The sequence below is a fragment of the Phyllostomus hastatus genome, unplaced genomic scaffold, assembly GCF_019186645.2.
Source record: "Phyllostomus hastatus isolate PE091 unplaced genomic scaffold, TTU_PhHast_1.1 phas_contig_209, whole genome shotgun sequence".
Lineage (NCBI taxonomy): Eukaryota > Metazoa > Chordata > Mammalia > Chiroptera > Phyllostomidae > Phyllostomus > Phyllostomus hastatus.
In genome coordinates this window covers 17,510,595-17,529,837 of record NW_025333735.1, presented here as the reverse complement: position 1 = coordinate 17,529,837, position 19,243 = coordinate 17,510,595, and the positions used below count along the sequence as shown (strand labels likewise).

The 19,243-nt window shown below is 45.1% G+C and overlaps 1 protein-coding gene across 3 annotated transcripts in view; it reads right to left on the bottom strand.

Annotated features, from left to right (window-relative positions):
• Positions 1–6,926: 6,926 nt before the first annotated feature.
• WLS (Wnt ligand secretion mediator) overlaps positions 6,927–19,243 on the bottom strand; it is a 110,930-nt gene continuing 98,613 nt past the window's right edge. For 2 of the 3 annotated variants that reach the window (XM_045835506.1, XM_045835504.1), the window contains one exon: positions 14,239–15,108. In XM_045835506.1, the coding sequence (XP_045691462.1) occupies positions 14,999–15,108 (110 nt within the window). In that variant the 3' untranslated portion in view covers positions 14,239–14,998. Of the gene's footprint in view, positions 7,566–14,238; positions 15,109–19,243 lie in introns of those variants that run through there. The other variant, XM_045835505.1, reaches the window with a different exon arrangement.

The following is a 19,243-nucleotide window of genomic DNA, read 5'->3' as shown; positions in this document are numbered from 1 at the left end:
CACGAGAAGCAAAAAAAGATAAGATGTGGACATTTTTTAAAATATAGCTTCATTTCCTGGGATGTGGAGCCCTAGTAGAAGTATTATTTTCACACTAATGTGTAGCAGCCAGAGCAAACCTGCAGTCTGAGTATCATATTTTGTAGCAATGAGACTACAATGCAGCTGACAGGCAAGCAGTCATGAGAGAACCACCTGGAAACCACCTAGAAGAGGGGTTGAGGAACTGAACTGTGAGCCCAGAGAAGAGCAGCCCTGAGTGGGACAGGATCTGCAGGAAGAAGTTCAGCCACAACAAAAAGGTCAAAGTCACCAAGGCAGGTCTGATTTTAATACTGAAGGACCTTCTCAGCAACCAAAGCTAAATGTATCATCAGAGAGTCAGGAGGCTTCAGATACTTTCATGGTTCAAGGAGTGCCTGGAAGACCCCTCTGAGGTCAGGAGAAAAGGTGCTAAGTGGTCTCAGAAACCAAGTTGTCCCTATGCAATGAAATTAGTCATATATCAAAATGTGATGGGTGAGAGCATGCTTGTGGGCGTCAGAATGGTTCCTGTAGCACCACAGGATGAGAGGACCTGGAGATACACGGACAAAGTTACTGTCACAAAGAGTCATACTGTACCGGCAAGGTAAGACATATCAATGGCACTAACATACCCTGATGATGAATGTCAGAGAAAGAAGCACAGCCTGCTTGAATAAAAAGAAGGAGGAGGAGAAGGAGAAGGTCCCAAAGAATATTTGAGGGAAAAAATGGAGGTCCCAAATACATTTTGTGTTCACAGCAGTCACACAGACACTGGGATTAGCTGACCTGTGTTCACTCCCTCACCTACCAACCCTCCCCAATTGAATTCCCACAGAAAGCTGGGCCCTTGTTCAAGAGCTGTGTGGTTGTTCTTCAAGGTACAGGGATAATCCCTCCGGCTTTGTGATTGTTGAGATGCTATCTCTTCCTGTTTCCTTTTTAGTCTACAGTTACCTGACAATAGCAAGAAAAAACTCATTGGGGCAATGGAGCCACAAGATATGTGTATGCCGCAAGATTGTAAAAGATAACATGAAAATTGTAGTTCATTGAGATTCTCCAGTGTGGCCAGTCAGCCTGACCAATTGTGGAAGATTTGATAAAACAGTTTCTAGAAACACGAAGATTAAGATGATACACAAGCCCATCTCCCCTCTGAATTTCTTTGAACTTTCTCAAAAGTATCTTCCAAGATGCCAGGGGTGTGACTTCCAAGGCCTCCACCAGCTCTGAGAGATGGGCTGAAAGGCTTAGGCATCACGATTGTTTTGAGAAGTGGTTCATATTACTTAGAGGTCATATGGAGAGCCACTTATTTCATTATTATGTACATTTTCTTCTATGGACATTCAGTATTCACTAAAATACTGAATGTTGACCAATAGAAATCTAATTTTTGTTTTTTCTTTGAAACAGCAATTGTATTTTATTTGTTGTTGAATATATTGCTGAGTTTTCTATTTTTTTAAAAGTAGATAATTGGGATATTTTATGTCTTTTCTATAATATTCTTCAAAGCAACCTGAAAATTTTTAGGACAATTTCCAAAACTGGTATACATGGCAAATAATAATAATAATTATTTTGTGTGTGTGTCTAGCTTGGTGGTCCTTAACAAAAGCTTTTTCTCACCTTGTGAAGAGTTTCTTTAAATTTCCACCAATTGAAAATAGTTATGTTCAACCTGCATTCTTGAAACTGAGAGCCTCAGCAGAACTCCCACCCTCTTTTCCTGTTCATGGAGAAGACTGAACACTCAGAGGAACAGGCTGCAACCTCTCTCCTTTGACCTCAAATTTTTCCTCCAACAGCTCTCTGTTATTTGTCTCTCATCTCAGGATGAAAGAAGTATCCCAAAGCTCTTTCAGAGTGAACACACCAACTCATGTCCTTGGTCCCAAATCCCTAATCTCTTCCTTGGGGCTTATGTTAACTCATCATCGGTTTGACCTCTTGGCTGGCTCTCACCCCTCAGGTTTATAAACTCAGTCCAATTCTCTCCCCAAACTTAAAAGCACAAGCTTTCCCTCTACTCTGGTTCCTCCTAGACCCACAACCCTTCCTCCCATTGACTACCCATTGACGGTGCCGCCTCTAAATTCTGCCCTTGCCACTTGAGAAGGTCACGTTCGAACCACCAAATCCAACAGGCTTTATATTCAACCCTTAAACACTGCTGAATCTCTCAGGATACCTAACATTTCCCCCATAAATCTGGTCTTTCTTTGGCTTCTTTAACACATTTTTCTGAGTAATCTACCTAACTTTCTTCTCGTCACTTATGGAACGCAGCCGTGCCTGGTTCACGGCTCCCAATTATCTTCCCTGATGTTCTAATGCTCTGCTCAGCTGTCCTTCTCATTCTCAATGGTAATGGCCGGCAAACCTCCTGCTCTGCGTGGTCTGCTCAACCTCTCCTTTCTAATTGTTAGCTTGTCAATTCAGTCAGAAGATGGCTTTTAAAACCCAGCCCAGGCAAATCCAAACCTATCATCTTGCTCATTGTGGTAGATCTTTTCTGATTGTTTGCCCAGGTCTAAATGGATTCTCCATTCTTTGGAAACTGACCCCAGCCCACAGGATAAGCTAACTGAAAGCCACTTGACTTCTTTATCACAGTTGATTGGCAGGCACGAGGAGGTACCTACCTGCCTGAGACTGAGTCACTCACAGAGATTTCTCCTAGCCTTGAAGTGAGAGAGACAGACTTGGGCTAACTATAAATGGTACTGTGCAGGGGAAAGGTCCATTTTGAATCCTGGTGCTGGGGTCCCTTAGAATTGTCCCAGTTTCCAGTCTTTCTGGTTAATTCAACTGTTCCATGGATTCATGAGAAACTCCAGAAAAATTCTAGTAAATTCCCTCTTAGCTAAGCATGCTTGAGTTGGTTTTGACTGCTTGTAGACCTTTAAGTAACAGAACCACCTACACCTCTCCAGGAATCTCTCCAATTCTGCAAGGGGTCCTACCCTTCCCTTACCTAGCAAGGCTTGAAACTTGACTCTGCCCTTCCTTTTCCTGAGGCCCACATTCAGAATTATCAAACCTTGCCCATTTTTTCTCCACAGTGATTCTCCTCCTCTTTAAGTCCTCAGTTATTGCCCTAGTTCACTTGTCCAGCCCCCACATGCTGCAGTGGTAATTCAGATCATACAATTTCTCTGTCTAAACCCTAAGCCTAAGTCTTATGGCTCTTGATGTCACATAAGTACTCTTCTCATTCTGGTTCATAGGTGAAAGGTGTGGAGAATACTGGCCAGCAGTATCCATCTCTGCTGCGGATGTTCGTTGAAACAGGAGAAAAACATACACAGAGACAACCAAGTCCTGTGGGGAAATAGGGATGAAATGGCCACTCTCTCTAGTGGAGAGTGCCCTGAGTCCCCACCTGAGTAGGCTTTTATTAAGAATACAGACACAGTTTGTGGATTATGGTCTGGCAGGGAAGATCAAAAGGAATAGATAGTTTTTAAAGGGACTGACAGAACTCCCGCTGGGATTCTGGGCTGAGAGTTTGTGTCTTATCACTTAAAAAGACTACAGGATCTAAAAGGCTAGTCTCATTTCATGCCCATGCCTTCATATTCTAATTCAGTAGCATCCTCCAGCAAGCAGATCTCACAGGATCTTGTGTATTCTATGTCCCAGGCCTGATTATCCTGGGGGTCCGCAGACTCTGGTCTGGACTGCACCGCCTCTGTTATTTCCGCAGGCCTGAGTTGGGCAGAGGAGACAAAGGCAGCCAGGAGACTTGGATTTCTCACAACTAAGAACAAGGACTCAGGCTTTAACAAAACCGAGGGGGCAGGGGTTGATGTTGATCACCCTTTCATTTCCATAGCCCTGAGTCTCTTCCCTGAGGCCTCCATGTGATCATGCCTGTCTTAGATGATTCCCCCCATGGGAAATCTTACCCACCATTGGCTAACTGATCAAGCATTGGAGGCCAGGCACAGAACAGGCAGCGTTCATGCCAGGGAAATAAGTTTTGTTCCTTCAGTGGCTCCTGGTCCGGAGGTCTCTCACTCAGCCTTAGCTGGGGGGTTACAGCTTCTTGAGACCGGGCAGAGCAGACTCCAACAGCAAGGGACTTATTTCCTGCTGTTTCCATTCCTGTGTGCCAGTCAGTCCTGATGAGCAGACTTAACTAAACATTCTCCATTCTTCACTTCCTCTGTGATCTCTGTACTTCTGTTCCCTTTGCCCTTTGGCCCTGGTGAACTCTTACTCCTTTTTAAGGTCTATGTCAGGCCCTTTCCCCATTTCCTCAGGAGAACCTCTCCCTCCACCCTCTGGGACAAGAGATCACTTGCCATGTATTAAGTTCATTTCTCCTTCCAGACTGTGGGGCACAAGCTACCTGTAACCCCTGGCATGATAGTGGTTGATCAGAAGTGAGTGTTGAGTGGGTTAGTTCATACACCATCAGGCGTTCACCAGGATCATAAAAGGCCTGAGAGAACAGGCAAAGCCGAAGAATTTCCTTCTCCTCCTGCTTACTGTGGTTTTAGCCAAAATCAGGGGGAAGTGGATGGTGAGTGTTGAGTGGGTGAGTTAAACAGACCATAACCTAGAACTCCAGGCATCTGTGTCTAAAAACCAAGACTCTCCTGAAATTGTTTTTGATTCCTGGAAGAAAACATTCATATTGCCTCAACATTTAACATTCATTTCCATATACATTAACTGATTTAATTGGCACTGCTGCCCCACCATGCAGTTAAAGTTTATGAATGCCAGTTTGTAGGTAAGGAAATGTTATGGGAGAAACTCAGTTCTTCTTGCCGATGCAGTAAAAAATTACAGATCAACAAGTCTATTACTGTGCATGCAGGGTTTATTGGTGATATGATCTCATGGAAGAGAATGGGCTTTGCTGAAGAGTGAGAGAAAGGTAAGAGCAGGGGTGGCAGGGCATCGGGTCCTCTCTTCTGAGGATTTATATAGTTGGCTGGATGGGGTGAAGAAATTACATGTGGCTTGACAGGTAATATGTGAGCCCTTTCTGGCCTTTCAGACCTTGGGATGAAAGCACAGTTTCAGAGGCTTTCTTTCCCAGATACTGGAAATGATACATAGAATTTCAAGGACTGCCCTCCTCCTGTGATAGTGTGGTGATTCCTGCGATGTTGGAACACCTGGCAACATTACCAGACCAGGCTCAGGACTGCTGAGTTAGGGGGTGAGACATATCTCCCTCCTCCTCCTTGCCTTGGTTTGCTATCTATCCTACCTAACATTCCCCCACTCAAGCATTAGGAACCCAAATCTTTGGAGGTTTTGGGGCAATGACCACTTTGGCTGCTTCTTGTTGTAAAAAGGACATTGATCTTCTTTGGGTTCCATTTGCTTGCTAACTATCAGTCAGAGGAGGTGGAGGGAGGTGTCCTTCCATTGGCCCGTGATAGAAGTCTGGAGCCTCCAGCCCCTGAGGTCAGTAGTTGTTCATGACAATCATTTGTAGCTTTATAGCCTCTATTCCAGAAGAGATAAATTTAGTTAGTAAGTTGATTAACATGGGTCCAAATAGTAATATCACTAGTATGATTAATAATGGTGTTGCAAAGGGAAGAAGTAAAGACATAAGCCATGAATGAGTACCAAAAAGACACTGAAGTTTTGATCCTAGATGTGGATTCAGGGATGCGTTGGATGCTTTGCTGGACTTGTCCTGATTTGTTAACTTAGAAGCAACACTCTTCCTTGAGGTATGAACATGTTCCTCCCAATGGGGCTGTGAGGAGGTCTGATGCCCTTCGATTTTGGAGGGCAACTCCAGCTGACAAGTCCAGTTGTTCTTGGAGTGCTGCAAACGTCTCCCCTATTTTAGTTAATGATTCAGCCATTTTCTGTGATAGACAGTGGTGGATTCCTAGTGAAGCACCCCCTGCCACTGCTCCTGTGGTGGAGAGGATCCCAATAATTGATGTTAGAGAAATAACAGGACCAGCCCTTCTGAAAAGATGTCCTTGTCTTCCTAAAGGGAATGGGAGGGAGGCATTTTCCCAATCTATGGAAACACCAGAAAGAATATACCTGAAGGGGCCGATTCCCCTCCACTGTGGAGGAAGGTCCAGTATGCCTAGGACCCACAGATCCAATGAACTCCTGTCAAAGTGGGTATTTCTGCCAGCAAAGCAATATCTGCCAGCTTAATCGAATGGGTTTCTACAAAGACACAGCTGCCGTTGACTAGTCGTTTGGTTCTTGGGCATTTAGTACCCGACCATTGCAATCCTTGTGCTGCCAGTGAGGCTGAGACCAGGGGGTCTATTATGGGATTGTGAAAACTGGTGCTATTTATAAATTCAGTAAAGACAGAGCCCCTCTTCAGTCCACAATGTATGGTGACTTGAGAGCTGCGGACTAGAGTGACATAGTCCTCTCTTTCCTGTTGGAGGGATTCATTAACTTGATAGGACAGCTTGCCTTGGCAGTAAGCTAGTTTTACTAAGTTTTTGTCTAAAGGTGGGCTAGGAACAGCTGGCTTTGGAAAGCAGGTATGCATGAAATTTGTTTTGTTTCTCAGATTAGGAATTCCTCCAGAGATATAGGGTATTACAGTGAGGAAAATTCCAAAAGTGCTGTTTGTGAGAGGGGGACCTGGGATTAGAAAATTTTGTGGGCACTGGCTATTAGTAAGCCTTCCCATGGGAGTGCCTCCTGGAGCATAGCTGACAATGCAGAAGGGATAGCTGACTGAAGATGGTTTATCACTGTATTTTGCTGTGTATAATGCGTGCCTGCATTTTTGGACCAAACTTTCAGGGAAAAAAATCTTTTGTTTTAATTTTTTAATTCAATTATTTAATGATTTATATTTAGATACTTGTTTTATTGGATTATAAAGGAATTCTAGCATTTATTTTTGAACATATTATGGTATAAGAAATTTTATGTAGCAAATAATTACAAAACACAAGAACAGATACAAGGTACAAGGAATTTTATGTACCGTACCACCCAGCCATAATGTGCACACCTATTTTTCCCTCAAAAATTTGGGCAAAAAAAAAGTGCGCATTATACACAGCAAAATACAGTATGTAAGAATACAGAGGCTCTCTAGGGGAGCATTGACTGCTAGTGGAGAAAATCTTGGGTAATAGTTTAGCAAGGTTTTGAGTAGCTATGATGCCCTATGGGCTGGAATGTACAGTCTTTTTCCCTTGGGTAATGGAGATGTTTCCCCACTCTTCTGGCAACAAGGGCTGAACACAGCTCCAGCTACGGGTAGAAAGACAAAGCCAACAGGAAGAATTTAATTTTAAAGATTGGGTCATGTGACTGACTAGTTCATAGGCAGTTTTAGGTAGAAATTTAGCATCAGCAAAGGGGGAAAGGAGTAAAATAGGAAGCTACTTATCAGACTCAAGAATGTCCTTTGGAAAAGAACTTGGGGTCTTCCACCGGCTCCACAGAGGAGTATGTGGTATCATCCTCCTATTCTGGAAGTCCTGAGGGTTTAATTGGTTCCTTGCGTGGTTTGACTTCAGAGCGACATATCCAACTGAAGATGCCAGGAACTTTGATGGCTGTTGGAGAAGACATAAGAACAAGGAGGGGTCCTTTCCACAGGGTCACAGTTGAGAACCTGGGGAACCATCCTTCCAAACTTTCAGTAAAACCTGGGTTCCCGGGGGATACAATGGGGCAATTGAATCCTGGCTAGGTTTTTGGCTGTAGGCCTGATTCCTGGAGGGTGGCCTGAAACTGAGCCACCATCTGTGCACAGGTTTCTAGGGAGGAAGCCTCTGTGTCTAGTAAGAGCTCTGAATATAGAAAAGGTCAGTCATATAGTGCCTCGAAGGGGCCGAAAGTCACATGGGCCTTGGGGACCACCCTGGTCCAGAGTAAAGCAACTGGCAAGGCTTCCTTCCAGCTGAGAGGTTTCTTGTGTGATTTTTCTTATAGCAGTTTTTAGAAATTGATCGGCCCTCTCTATGTGCCTCGACGACTGAAGCTGCCAGGCGCAGTGGAGTTTGTAGTCTACTCCCAGGGCCTTGGAGGTTGTTGGGGCTGCGGTGGCAGTAAAGGCTGCCCTGTTGTCACTTTGAAGTGAGCTGGGTAACCTAAACCCAGGAATAATTTCATGCAGAAGCTTCTTAGCTGCTTCTTGAGCCCTCTCCGTTCAGGTTGGAAAGGCCTCTATCCAACCCATAAGATGTCTACAAAGATTAATATGTATTTGTGTCCTTGTTAGGGGGCATCTGGGCAAAATCTATTTGCCAATCTTCCCCTGGACAGGATCTGTTATGTTGGGCAGGCTGCTCCCTGGGGATTATGCCATTGGCATAAATGTTCCCTGGGGGTTATTAAGAAAGAAGGTCGGAAAGGAAGATACTACCTGATTGATAGCTTTGGATAGCCCCTTTCCTTGAAATGTGCTGTCAGTGAGGGTGGCCAGGGATTCCCTTCCCAAGTGAGTTGATTTGTGGAAGGACTTAATGATTTACCATTGTATATTTTGGTGTAGAATTAAAATAGTTCCTCGGCTAAGCCATCCTGAAGGGAGAAGTTGAAACCTTTCTGCATTACCCAGGACTATTCTTCTTCAGTATAGGATGGAGCGGGTGGGGATGCCTCGGGGATGAGAGCCCCTACAGCACCTTGGCTGCTGGGAACTCATACCTCCTGAAGGGCGGCTTGTCTGGCAGTGGTGTCTGCCAAGCGATTGCCCGTGACTACCTCAGAATCCCCCTTTTGATGTCCCCTACAATGAATGGCTGGTATTTGCTAAGGCCTTTGAAGACCCTCGAGAAGATCTGGGATTTGAGGCCTGTATTTGGTAGGGTGGTCCATAGTGGTAAGGAAAACCCCGTCCTTCCAGACTGCTGTGTGAGCATGTAGGACTAAGAAAGCATATTTAGAATCTGAAAATGTTTGCCCTTTTTCCTTCTACTGGTAGAAGTGCTCGGGTAAGAGCTATTAGTTCTGCTAACTGAGCCGAGGAATTGGCAGGTAGTGCTGGTGCCTCTGTCATCCGGTGAGAGAAACTGCTGCGTACCCTGCCTTTCCTTTTCCCTCTAGAACAAAACTGCTGCCATCTGTGAACCAGATAATATCTGGGTTGTCTAGAGGCCTATTGGAGAGATCGTGGTGAGGGTTAGAAGACATACATACAATTTCAGAGCAGGAGTGGAATGGTAAGTCCTCCGCTGAATTGGGAAGGAGAGTGGCAGGATTCAAGAAGAGATAGTAATGTTAGGATTTTCTAAAAGTAAAGCCTGGTATTTTACGAGTCTATTGTCAGAGAGCCAGCAGTGGCCCTTAGTCTGCAGAAGTTCTGGGACTCGGTGACTTGTGTGTGCCCGGATTGGAACCCGAGAGTCTGTTCGAAGGCCTTCTCTAAGGGAAGGGTGAAGCCCCCAACAGCTCAAAAACAAGAAGGCCACTCACGGGCTGCTAGCCTTTTAGATGTGTAGGCCATGGGTTGGTGGGTATTTCCTAATTTTTTGGTGAGGAACCCAAGAGCTATTCCCTCCTTTTCATGTTTTAATAGTAGGAAAGGCTTGGAGGGGTTAGGGGGTCCTAGGGCCACAGCTTGAGTAAGCAATGTCTTAAACTGATTGAAAGTCTTTTGTTGATTCTGTTCCCATTGTAAAGGGACAGAATCTTCCCAGCCCTTGAGGCTGTCACAAAGGGGCTGTGCAACAAAGCCATAATTAGGTATGCAGACTCTGCAATACCCAGTTAAGCCAAGAAAGGACCTCAATTGTTTCCAAGTGCTGGGTGTAGGAAACTGAGTGTTGGGCTGGGTTCTGTCTACGAAAAGGCCATGCTTCCCAGGAGTAAGGACCAAGGCAAACAGTGTACTTCCTTGTTTGACTAGCTGAGCCTTAGACTTGGAAACCTTATATCCTCACATAGCCAAGAAATTTAATGTCTGAGCAGTTCGTAAAACAGACAGTTTCTGGTTTGGGGAACAAACAAGTAGATCACCTACACACTGAAGTAATGCCCTGTTCTCTAGCTGTAAGACAGTTAAGTCCTCAGCCAGAGCCTGACTGAATAAATGGGGCTGTCTCTGACCCCCTGGGGTAGGATAGTCAAAGATAGTTGTTGGGACTGCCCCTCAGGGAATGTCCATTCAAAGGCAAAAAGAAATTGGGACTTTATGTCCAGCGGGATACAAAAGAACGCATCCTTTAGGTCTAATACAGTAAACCATAGGGTATCTGCAGGAATTGTCCCCAAGACAGTGCATGGGTTGGGGACAGCAGGGTGCAGCAGAACCACCGCTTCATTAATGATTCTCAAATCTTGGACTAATCTATAGGAGTCATCCTTTTCCCAGACCACTAATATAGGAGGCTTACCAGGGAACTCGTGGGTTTAAGTAGCCCATGAGAAAGGAATTCAGAAATCATAGGCTGAAGCCCAGCCTTTGCCTCGGGTCTCAGCAGGTACTGCCTCTTGGTGGGGAAACTGTGAGGGACCTTATGGCTAATGAAGACTGGTGTGGCATTTTTAGCCTGACCGGGAACTCTGGTGTCCCAGACCGCTGGGTCAATTTATCTCTCCCACGCAGAGGTGCGAGTGTTTATATGGTTTTCAGTTTGTGTAACTAACATATGGAGAGGTGGTCTTAAGTCAGGATTCCCTCCTATAACTATTTTGGTCCCTAACAATTGGAGAAGACCCCTCCTGAGGAGGGGACTTGGGTATTCAGGGACGACATAATGGAATGAATAAAATAATATCTGTCCCAGAGGCCACCCAAAGGAGGAGGGAAGTTTGTAGTAGGGGGGCTTTCCTGCCCCCCCAGGACAGTGCAGGATTGGGAGGAGAAGCTCTGGAGAAGGCAATAAATAAGGACAGAATAGATGGCCCCTGTGTCTAATAAAAAGGTTATTGTCCTGCCTGCCACATCCATGCATACCATAGGCTCCAGTCCAGTCACGGCGACCTCTTGAGGTGGGGCCGACTGGGGTGGGCTGCTTCAGTCTTGAGTTACTATCTGCAAGGCGGGGGCCCTTCGGCCCCAGGGACAGAGGGCTGCCCCATGGCCTGTAGTCCTGCTCTTGTACAGGGCCCTGGAGGAGGCTTTTTACGATTAGGATACTCCTTTGCTTAATGCCCTTCTCCCGGCACACACGACACTTGGTGTCATCTGGAGCAGGCTGTGCAGGACCTGTAGGATATGGCTGTGGATGTCCCGCAAGCTTTGCTAAAGCCTGGGCGTTCCTAGTCTCTGTCTGTTTCTCCTCCCGAGCCCTGGTCTCCCTTCTCCTGGTTGTGGTTGTAAAAGGCCATGTTGGCTGTGGTCAGCATTTCATCCAAGGAAACCCCAGGTCCCTGGAGAAGATTTTGTAATTTTCTCCTACTGTCAGAAGCTGATTGAGTTAAAAATGTATCATTTAATCTCACTTGTCCCTCATAAAACTCTAAGTCCTGGTTAATATGCTTGAAGAGAGCTTCTCACGGCCTTTCTAGGAAAGTGATCCGTGTTTCATCTGGGCCCTGGTTGACAGCAGACACCTTGGAGTAATTAATGGCCTTTTGGTGGCCTGCCTTGAGTCCAGCCTTAATGCAAAAATGGGTTTCATTCCCACTTTTGGGAATTGCTACTACAATCCCACCCAGGTTTCATAGGTTCATTCCCAAAGAATCCATCCTCATAGAATTTACAGTGTTCCAAAGACTTATTTCCTTATTTTTCTTTTGGAGTTCTACATTGTAGGAGGGGTTGAGATTTCCCTTCTTTGTACCGTTGTTCGGTCAATGTAGACACAGTGGAGCCAAACCCAATCTGAATCTGAAGTTGAATGCGGGCTTGGGTTAGGCAGGTAAGGAATAGTGTCACCTCCTGCTAGGCAGCAGGGATCAAAAGGCATGGCCTTAGGGGACTAGATGGCCCAGGGCTGGAAAACAAACACAGCAATTACTCTGTAAAGCAGATAGGCCAGGGAGTGGTAGAGATGTAAATGGAGTGGCTAGAGAGAAAGAGGGAAAAAGACTTAGGAGTGAGGCAAATTCCAACAAAATTGGCCTAGTTAGGAGAACAGGACCTGAAAAAGCCAACACTTTCCACTACAAGCTAACATCTTGCTTTTTCCTCTCAAGAACTAAACCTAAGTGGGGAATGCGCCACAAGGATGGGAGTGTGATTGCTTTTACAGTGTGTCTCTGGATTGTGTGGACTTCTGCTTGTGGCTGGGGGGAACCTAGTGTTTTTGTCCCAGTCCATAACCTAGCTCATCCTTCTCATGGGTGTCTTTCTTTGCAGCGAGCACTCTGGTGATTTTTAAATGTTCCACCCATCCTCTCAGGGTGTGGCAATTTCTCGAGAGTAAGAGAGCAAGATCTTTACCTGGCAAAGGTAACATTGCCCCTCCTTGCAGCTCTTGCAAGGGGGATTCAGATACAAATTGAGTTGCTAGAAGCCAAGTGGGGAAGAGAGAGATGCTCCAAACTTACAACAGGCCAATGGTTTAAACTGACTTTTCTGTTGGCGAGGTTTGGAGGCAGAAAAGGCTACAGAACCCAAGTAGTAGGTTAAAGTGTGCTATTTATGAGTAGGGCTCCCAAAGGCCATTACCTCTTTGGTCATCCTTAACTCTTATGTGCCTTGGTTTTCCCCCATCTAAAACAGCTTGGGTGGGGGGAGCTCACAGTGCTGGGTGATAAGCCCTTGTTTTGCATGTCTTTGGGGAAAACAAAGTTACTTTACAGTGATGGGAGTTCCCTACCAGGCCTCTGCACATGGATCAGGCTGGACAGAGGAAGTGCTTCTGTAGTCTTTGGAGCTGGGCGAAACCCCAGCACTCATTTCAGATTTCATTGTTTTTACCTCCAAACACAGGCCTAGCATGTTTGAATGCCCCACTCCCATAGCACAGCATCTCCTTTATCCCAAAGGTGAGAAAGGCAAGAAAGCCTTGCAGATGAGACCATACTCACTGCGTTCCAAACAGCTGGAGACAAAGGGTGAGATCCAAGTCAGGATCCCAGTAATAGCACCGTTTACTTTACTGGAGAAGCTCTGTTCTTCTTGCTGATGCAGTAAAGAATTACAGATCAGCAAGTCTATTAGTGTGCATGCAGGGTTTATTGGTGATAGGTTCTCATGGAAGAGAGTGGGCCTTGCTGAGGTGGGAGAGAAAGGCAAAAGCAAGGGTGGCAAAGGCAGGGTAGCAGGAGCAGGTGTGGCAAGAGCATCAGGTCCTTTCTTCTGAGGATTTATATAGTTGTGGTATGGAGGTGAAGAAGTTACTTATTGATTGATGGGTAAAGGTGGTGCCAGCTTCCCTGGGGGACATGACTACCCAAACTTATATATGTGTGAGGGTCTGTTAGCCTGAATGCTTATCTTGCTCCAGACTCCATTTGTTCAACTTGTTGTAAAACAAATATGGACAGGAGGCAGTTAAAGTTGGGGCAGCTACCCAAAGATATTTGTGGGCTTCTTCCTATTCTTCCTATAAGCATTAGGGACTGCCTTGTAAAAATGTGCCCAGAGGTAGGCAATTAACCAAAGTTCTTTTATGAGCTTCTTCCTTTGGGCACTTTTGGGCCCTTTCCTGCTCTTCATGTCTTGGGATAAAAGCACAGTTTCAAAGGCTTTCTTTCCCAGATAGTGGAAATGACATACAGAATTTCAAAGACTACCTTCCTCCTCTGTTAGCATGGTGTTTCTTGTGATGTTGGAACACCTGGCAATATTACCCGACTAGGCTCGGGACTGCTGAGTTCGTGGGTGAGACATGTCTCCCTCCCCCTCACTGTCATGGTTTGCTGTCTATTCTACCCACCAGAAACATCCAGGTGAGGTGTCTTCAATAAGGTGACACTTATAAACAATAGACTTTCAACAGGAAACTGCCTTCTAACCTCAGAGCCAGGGTGCTTTCTCTTCTCTGTACCATGTTGCCTCTTCAGTGGCAGAGTTAATATACAATTGAACAGGCTATTTGAGGGAGTGGGAATAGAGGGGGATGGTAATCTGCTTCTAAATCATGTAACTTTTCCCCCTACCTTTATTGTCACACATAACAGCTAGGGAGGTTAACCTCCTAGTACAAAACGTGTTCCCTATTTCCAGAAATAGATACTGTCCCCAAACACTTTGATTTGATGGCAAAATATTTTAATTTCTCATAAAGCTATTTCCCCCACCCACTCCCTGCCCCATGGACTTGACATGGGAAAGAATCTGCACTCGTGTGTCCTGGCTGAGCAGGAGGGTGACGTGTGTGTGTACATACATGAATATACATACAGGTTTATTTAAATGATCCACACTTTTGAAGAGTGTCTGAAGCATCTTATCAAAAGAAAACACATTTGAAGCAAGAGGTTAAAAATGCTTTTCAGACCCAACCCACATCCAACAGATTGGTTAGTATTGGATATACAGATTTGGTTTCAAAGCTGAAATGCCCCTGGTGTAATAGACCATGAAATTCAGTTATTTTATATTATGCATAAAAAATAGGGACACATAACTATTGACAACTTAAATATTAACTCAACAGGCTACCTGGTGATATAAATAGGGAAAAAAGTGGTCATGAAGTAGGAGTGAAAAACTATGACACCAGCCTATCTGGGACTGCAAAGGATGTTAGAAATCTATCCTAGAATCTAAAACAGGAAAAAGAGTCAAACATTTCACTCCATATACACCCCACCTGGCCCAAATCATCCCCCAAGGAATATTCCCCCAACACATGAGGTTTACTAACCACCTGCTACAGATGTTACTACGTCACTAATTAACAATGAGCACAGAAAGTGTGTCATACCAGAGGTTTTGTTATCACATACAATACATTAGTGGCTGCAGGAATCTTTCCTCCCAGAGCTATGGTCAGAAGGCAAAGTGACAACATCCACGCCACTGGTCCAAGAAACCACAGGAGCAGTCAAGCATTTGTTTGCACAGTGAGCTCTCTCTGGCACTCTCCCCACTCTAGTTAGAAGGGCTGGAGTGTCGGGGACAGTCCCAGCCAGGTGCTGCAGCCATCTACTCCTGGGCTTCCTTGCGGCTCAACTTGTAGATCTCGGTGGGTCCGTCTACGTGGGTGATAGTGGTGGTGAGCTGGAGTTCTTCCCCACTGTGGACCCTCAGATCGCCTGAAACAGGGTTTTTGTTGTTAGACGTGTTCAGGGAGAAAGGAGAAGAAAGCTGGCTCATCTCAATAACCATCACCCAATGCCTCTTTCACATTCTGAGCTGGGCACAAACACCTAGAGCTCACACCCAACCCTTTCACTCAGACTTTGCAGTAATTTCATCCATTTTTGTCTCCCAGGGAAGAGATATTAACAAGAGATGAGTCAGCTTACCGTTTATGTAATTTGTAGTCATTACTAACATTTAATGAGAGCTTACTTCGTGTCTGACGCTATTCTGGATGCTTTATCCTTGGTTATATTTATCCTCACAGAGCCCTCCAAGGTGTCACCCTGATCATGCCGGCTTCACAGAAGAGGAAACCGGGGTGGAAGTGAGGGGACTGCCACAGGTGATGGAACAGGTATGCAACTGAGACGGACGGGAGCTAGGCCCAGCAGAGGAGGCTTGTGCTGTGGGCTGAGCCAACACAGCTCATCTCCCCTGTGAGGAGTGGGGGTGGGCAGGCACATACTCCCTCGCTGTGAATACTTTACAAAGTGGCCATGCTGCGTGCAGGCAAACAGGACCTGCCTATTCCCAACAGACTGGGCAGGGTGCTACATGTAATATGTTTAGGGACAATTAGGCATCTTCTTCTCAAGGGAAAACGACCAGAAATGCACTCTGAACGTTCGGAATCCCCAGGATTGTGAACACAAGACCAGCGTTTTGGTCACCCCCCACACAGCCCCTGCAGGGTGCTTGGTCAAAGCTAGTTCTAAATTTGCATATCTGGGTGAGCTCTCAAAAGTTCAGAGTCAGTTTCCTCATCTGCTGGTCTGAGAGTCATTAACATTTCAAAGATAGTCCTGACCACCCCAGTAAACCCATTAACACCTCCAAGTGTTTACCTAAGGAATCTCTTTCCTGGAAGACATAGATACTAGAATGTATTTAATTTTCTTCAGGTTTTGAAACAAAGACATGAATTCTTTAAGCTTAAAATGTGATTCCAATTAGCAGGCCCTAGAAAATGTGTCTGCTCCTACAGATCATTTGATGAAACAGCCAAAATTACTTTGGCTTCTTTATTTAACAGGTACCTGTATTACAGTACTTGCCTCACACTGTTTTGAACACTTTACAAATATTAACACATTTAATCTTCGTATCAGCCCTTTGACAGAAGTGCCGTTGTCATCATTCCCATTCTGTTGATGAGGTAACTGAGGTGCAGAGAGGTCAAGCAACTTGCCCAAGGCCCACGTAGGTATAAATAGTGATGTGACAGTCAAAGGGGAGCAATGAGACTCCAGCACCCAAGCTCTCAACCTCTAGGTGATGCCGATTTGTGGACTCTTTGTAAATAACAGCTAATGAGAAGGCAGCGAAGTTTAAGTTTGAATGTGATGCGTTACAGTTATAAATCCATACATATAATACACACACATAATAATTTGGATGAACTGTTCAGGGTGTTAATTTTGCTTTATGGATCTGATGAAAAAGAATTTATAGCACACAATATCAGCTCACTGATAGCAAGGACAGCTGTTATGCATGCCTATTTACCATGTGCACTATTAGGGGCTTAGCAGGCCTTGTATTTCTGTATAAGAAGTGAAGACACTGAGGCTGTGATAGGCAATTACTTTCTCTACTGTGAAGCAGCTTGCTCCCAGCAGAGCTAGGATGAGGACCCGGACCTATGCAACTCTGGCTAGCAAAACCTAGGATTCATGTATGGTTCTATTATACCTTGAAGGCCAACTGTTTCCCCTTAGGGAATGGATGTGGGAATATGGCAGTAACATGGCAGGAGTGGGGATCCCTCCATTTGTCTCCAAATTCCATCAGCCCCCCACTCCTGCCAAGGTCTTGCTCCATCTGTTCTCCTCCCTCTCTCAGCAACTGCTGCGCAGTGCGCAGGCACGCTCAAAGGCTCTTCCCTTCTGAGACAAAAAACCCTTCCAAAAATGTGATATGTTTCATACTTTGGAGGCAGAGAAGGGTAAAAAAAATGAATTAATTAAGGAAGGGAAAGAATTTTTCAGTTTGCAGGAAGTTTCTTTCTCTGGTTATAATGTCAGTTCATCTCATCTAGTTAACAGTAACATAAAGGCTTGTTCCTTTCTAACCATTGTGAAGTGAGACCAATCTTGGGCATGGGATTTTAATATCAAAGGAAAACTGATGGGTCCATACTGTTGTTATCATGGCCACAGGTAAGTGCTGATGCAGTGGCTGCTTGATTCCAGCTGCTGGAAATGCATACCAGGCGTCCAGAGACCTGCGCAGGCTGAACTGTATGAGTCAATGATAAGCACAGCTTCTGAAAACAGGTGGCATTTCAATGACAATTATTTGTGCATCTGTGACTGTTTTAGTAAAAAGAAGGGTAATTCAGAGATTGTTTCACAGAATCTGGGAGATCAGCAGTCTTCTAAGATCAATAAGGGCTACCCAGTTCTTCCCTTATAACCACTAAGACAAATGAACACCCCATTACCCAGATATGGAAGCCAGGGAGGTCTCACACCATGAGTTCATATTTGTTTCTTACACAATATATGCTACAGCCAGGACTCCAAACCATCTGTGTCTGCCAACAAAGCTTTTGTACTTTCCACATAACTTCTTTACTTCACTCTTTTCTGTGGATTTTTTTCTAGTCCCACACTGATGTCCTTCCCATTTGCCTTCAAAACTAAGCTCAAATGATAACTCGCTATAATGAAGTCCCTGATTCACAGCAGAATGAGAAAATCAAAGAGAATATAGTATTTTTAAAGCAAAATAATTTCAATGCAAATACTGTTGCTTACTCTGAGATTACATCTGTCTTATATTTGGGGTGTTAATAAAATAGTGGATATTAGGTCTTATAAGTTTTTCTTTTTTCTTTTCTGAAGAATGTGAATACCCAGCGTGGGATCTGGTTTAGTAAGTGCTCATTAAAACACCCACCAAGATTTCTCTGGTACAGGCCAGTCTTGTTCCTTCCTCCCTGCTCTGCCCCACATGGCTAGGTCCAGTCCAGTGCACCAGTACTGGGGTTCCCCACTGGGGCTTAGGGACAAACTCTCAGCTAGCAAACAGGTCTTCCTTGGGATGATTCTGCTTTTGTGATCCCTTCTGGGGGGTGGGGCAGAGTGGCCTTGGTGGGACAGGGTTCAGAAATCCTGGGTCCAGCCATCTCTCAGTCCCTTTCAACCATTCAAGGTAGTTTATACCAGGTGTGGGGTGAGGCATTTCCCACCTACCTCACAGCACCTCCAGACATTCAGCGCCAGGCAACTGCAAGGACAGGGGCACAATAACGCCTAGAAGTTTTGAGTGAACTCTTAATGCTGTGGGCTGAATTGTGTTCCCCACTGCATACTCATTTGTCAAAGTCCGAATTCCCAATACCACAGAATGTGATTATATTTGGAGACAGGGTCTTCAAAGTGGTAATTATGTTAGCATGAGGTATTGGGTTGGGCCCTAGTCCAATAGGACCAGTGTCTTTAGAAGAAAGGGAGTTTGGATATAGACACATACGGAGGGAAGACCATGTGGAAGACACAGGGAGAAGATAGCCAGGAGAAGCCTCAGAAGAAACTAACTCTGCTGGTACTGTGATCTTGAACTTCTAGCCTCTAGATTTGTGATAAAATAAATACGTTTCTGTTAATTAAGCCACGTAGCCTGTAGCATGTATTTGTTATGGCAGCCCCCCCTCCCCCACCAACTAATGCCTTTAAGAAACAGAAAGTTCCTCTTAAGAAGGTGACTGAGGTACCTCCTATCATAGTGGGTGACAGTAATACTAAGGCTCAGAAAATATGATTTTAAGTGCCCAGGCAAGAAAAAAATTAAGTCACTGGTAGGCCAGTGGCTGTGGGAGAGGCAAAGTTAGAGGTGAGAGGCTGGTGATGGTCTGCTACCAAAGCTCCATCTTCACGAGGGAGTGGGAAAAGGCTGAGAGCAGCCCTGATGATAAGACCAATTCCATGACAGACGTCAGGAGAAGCCAGACTGGCCTTGGGTGAGTCATCTAACATGCAGCCACAGGAAAGACCTCGATAAAAGGCAGCCGCTGTTACATCCTTAGAACTCAAACCAAACGTTTACTGAGGCAACAAAAGCCAAAGCCACCTTTCCTGTGAG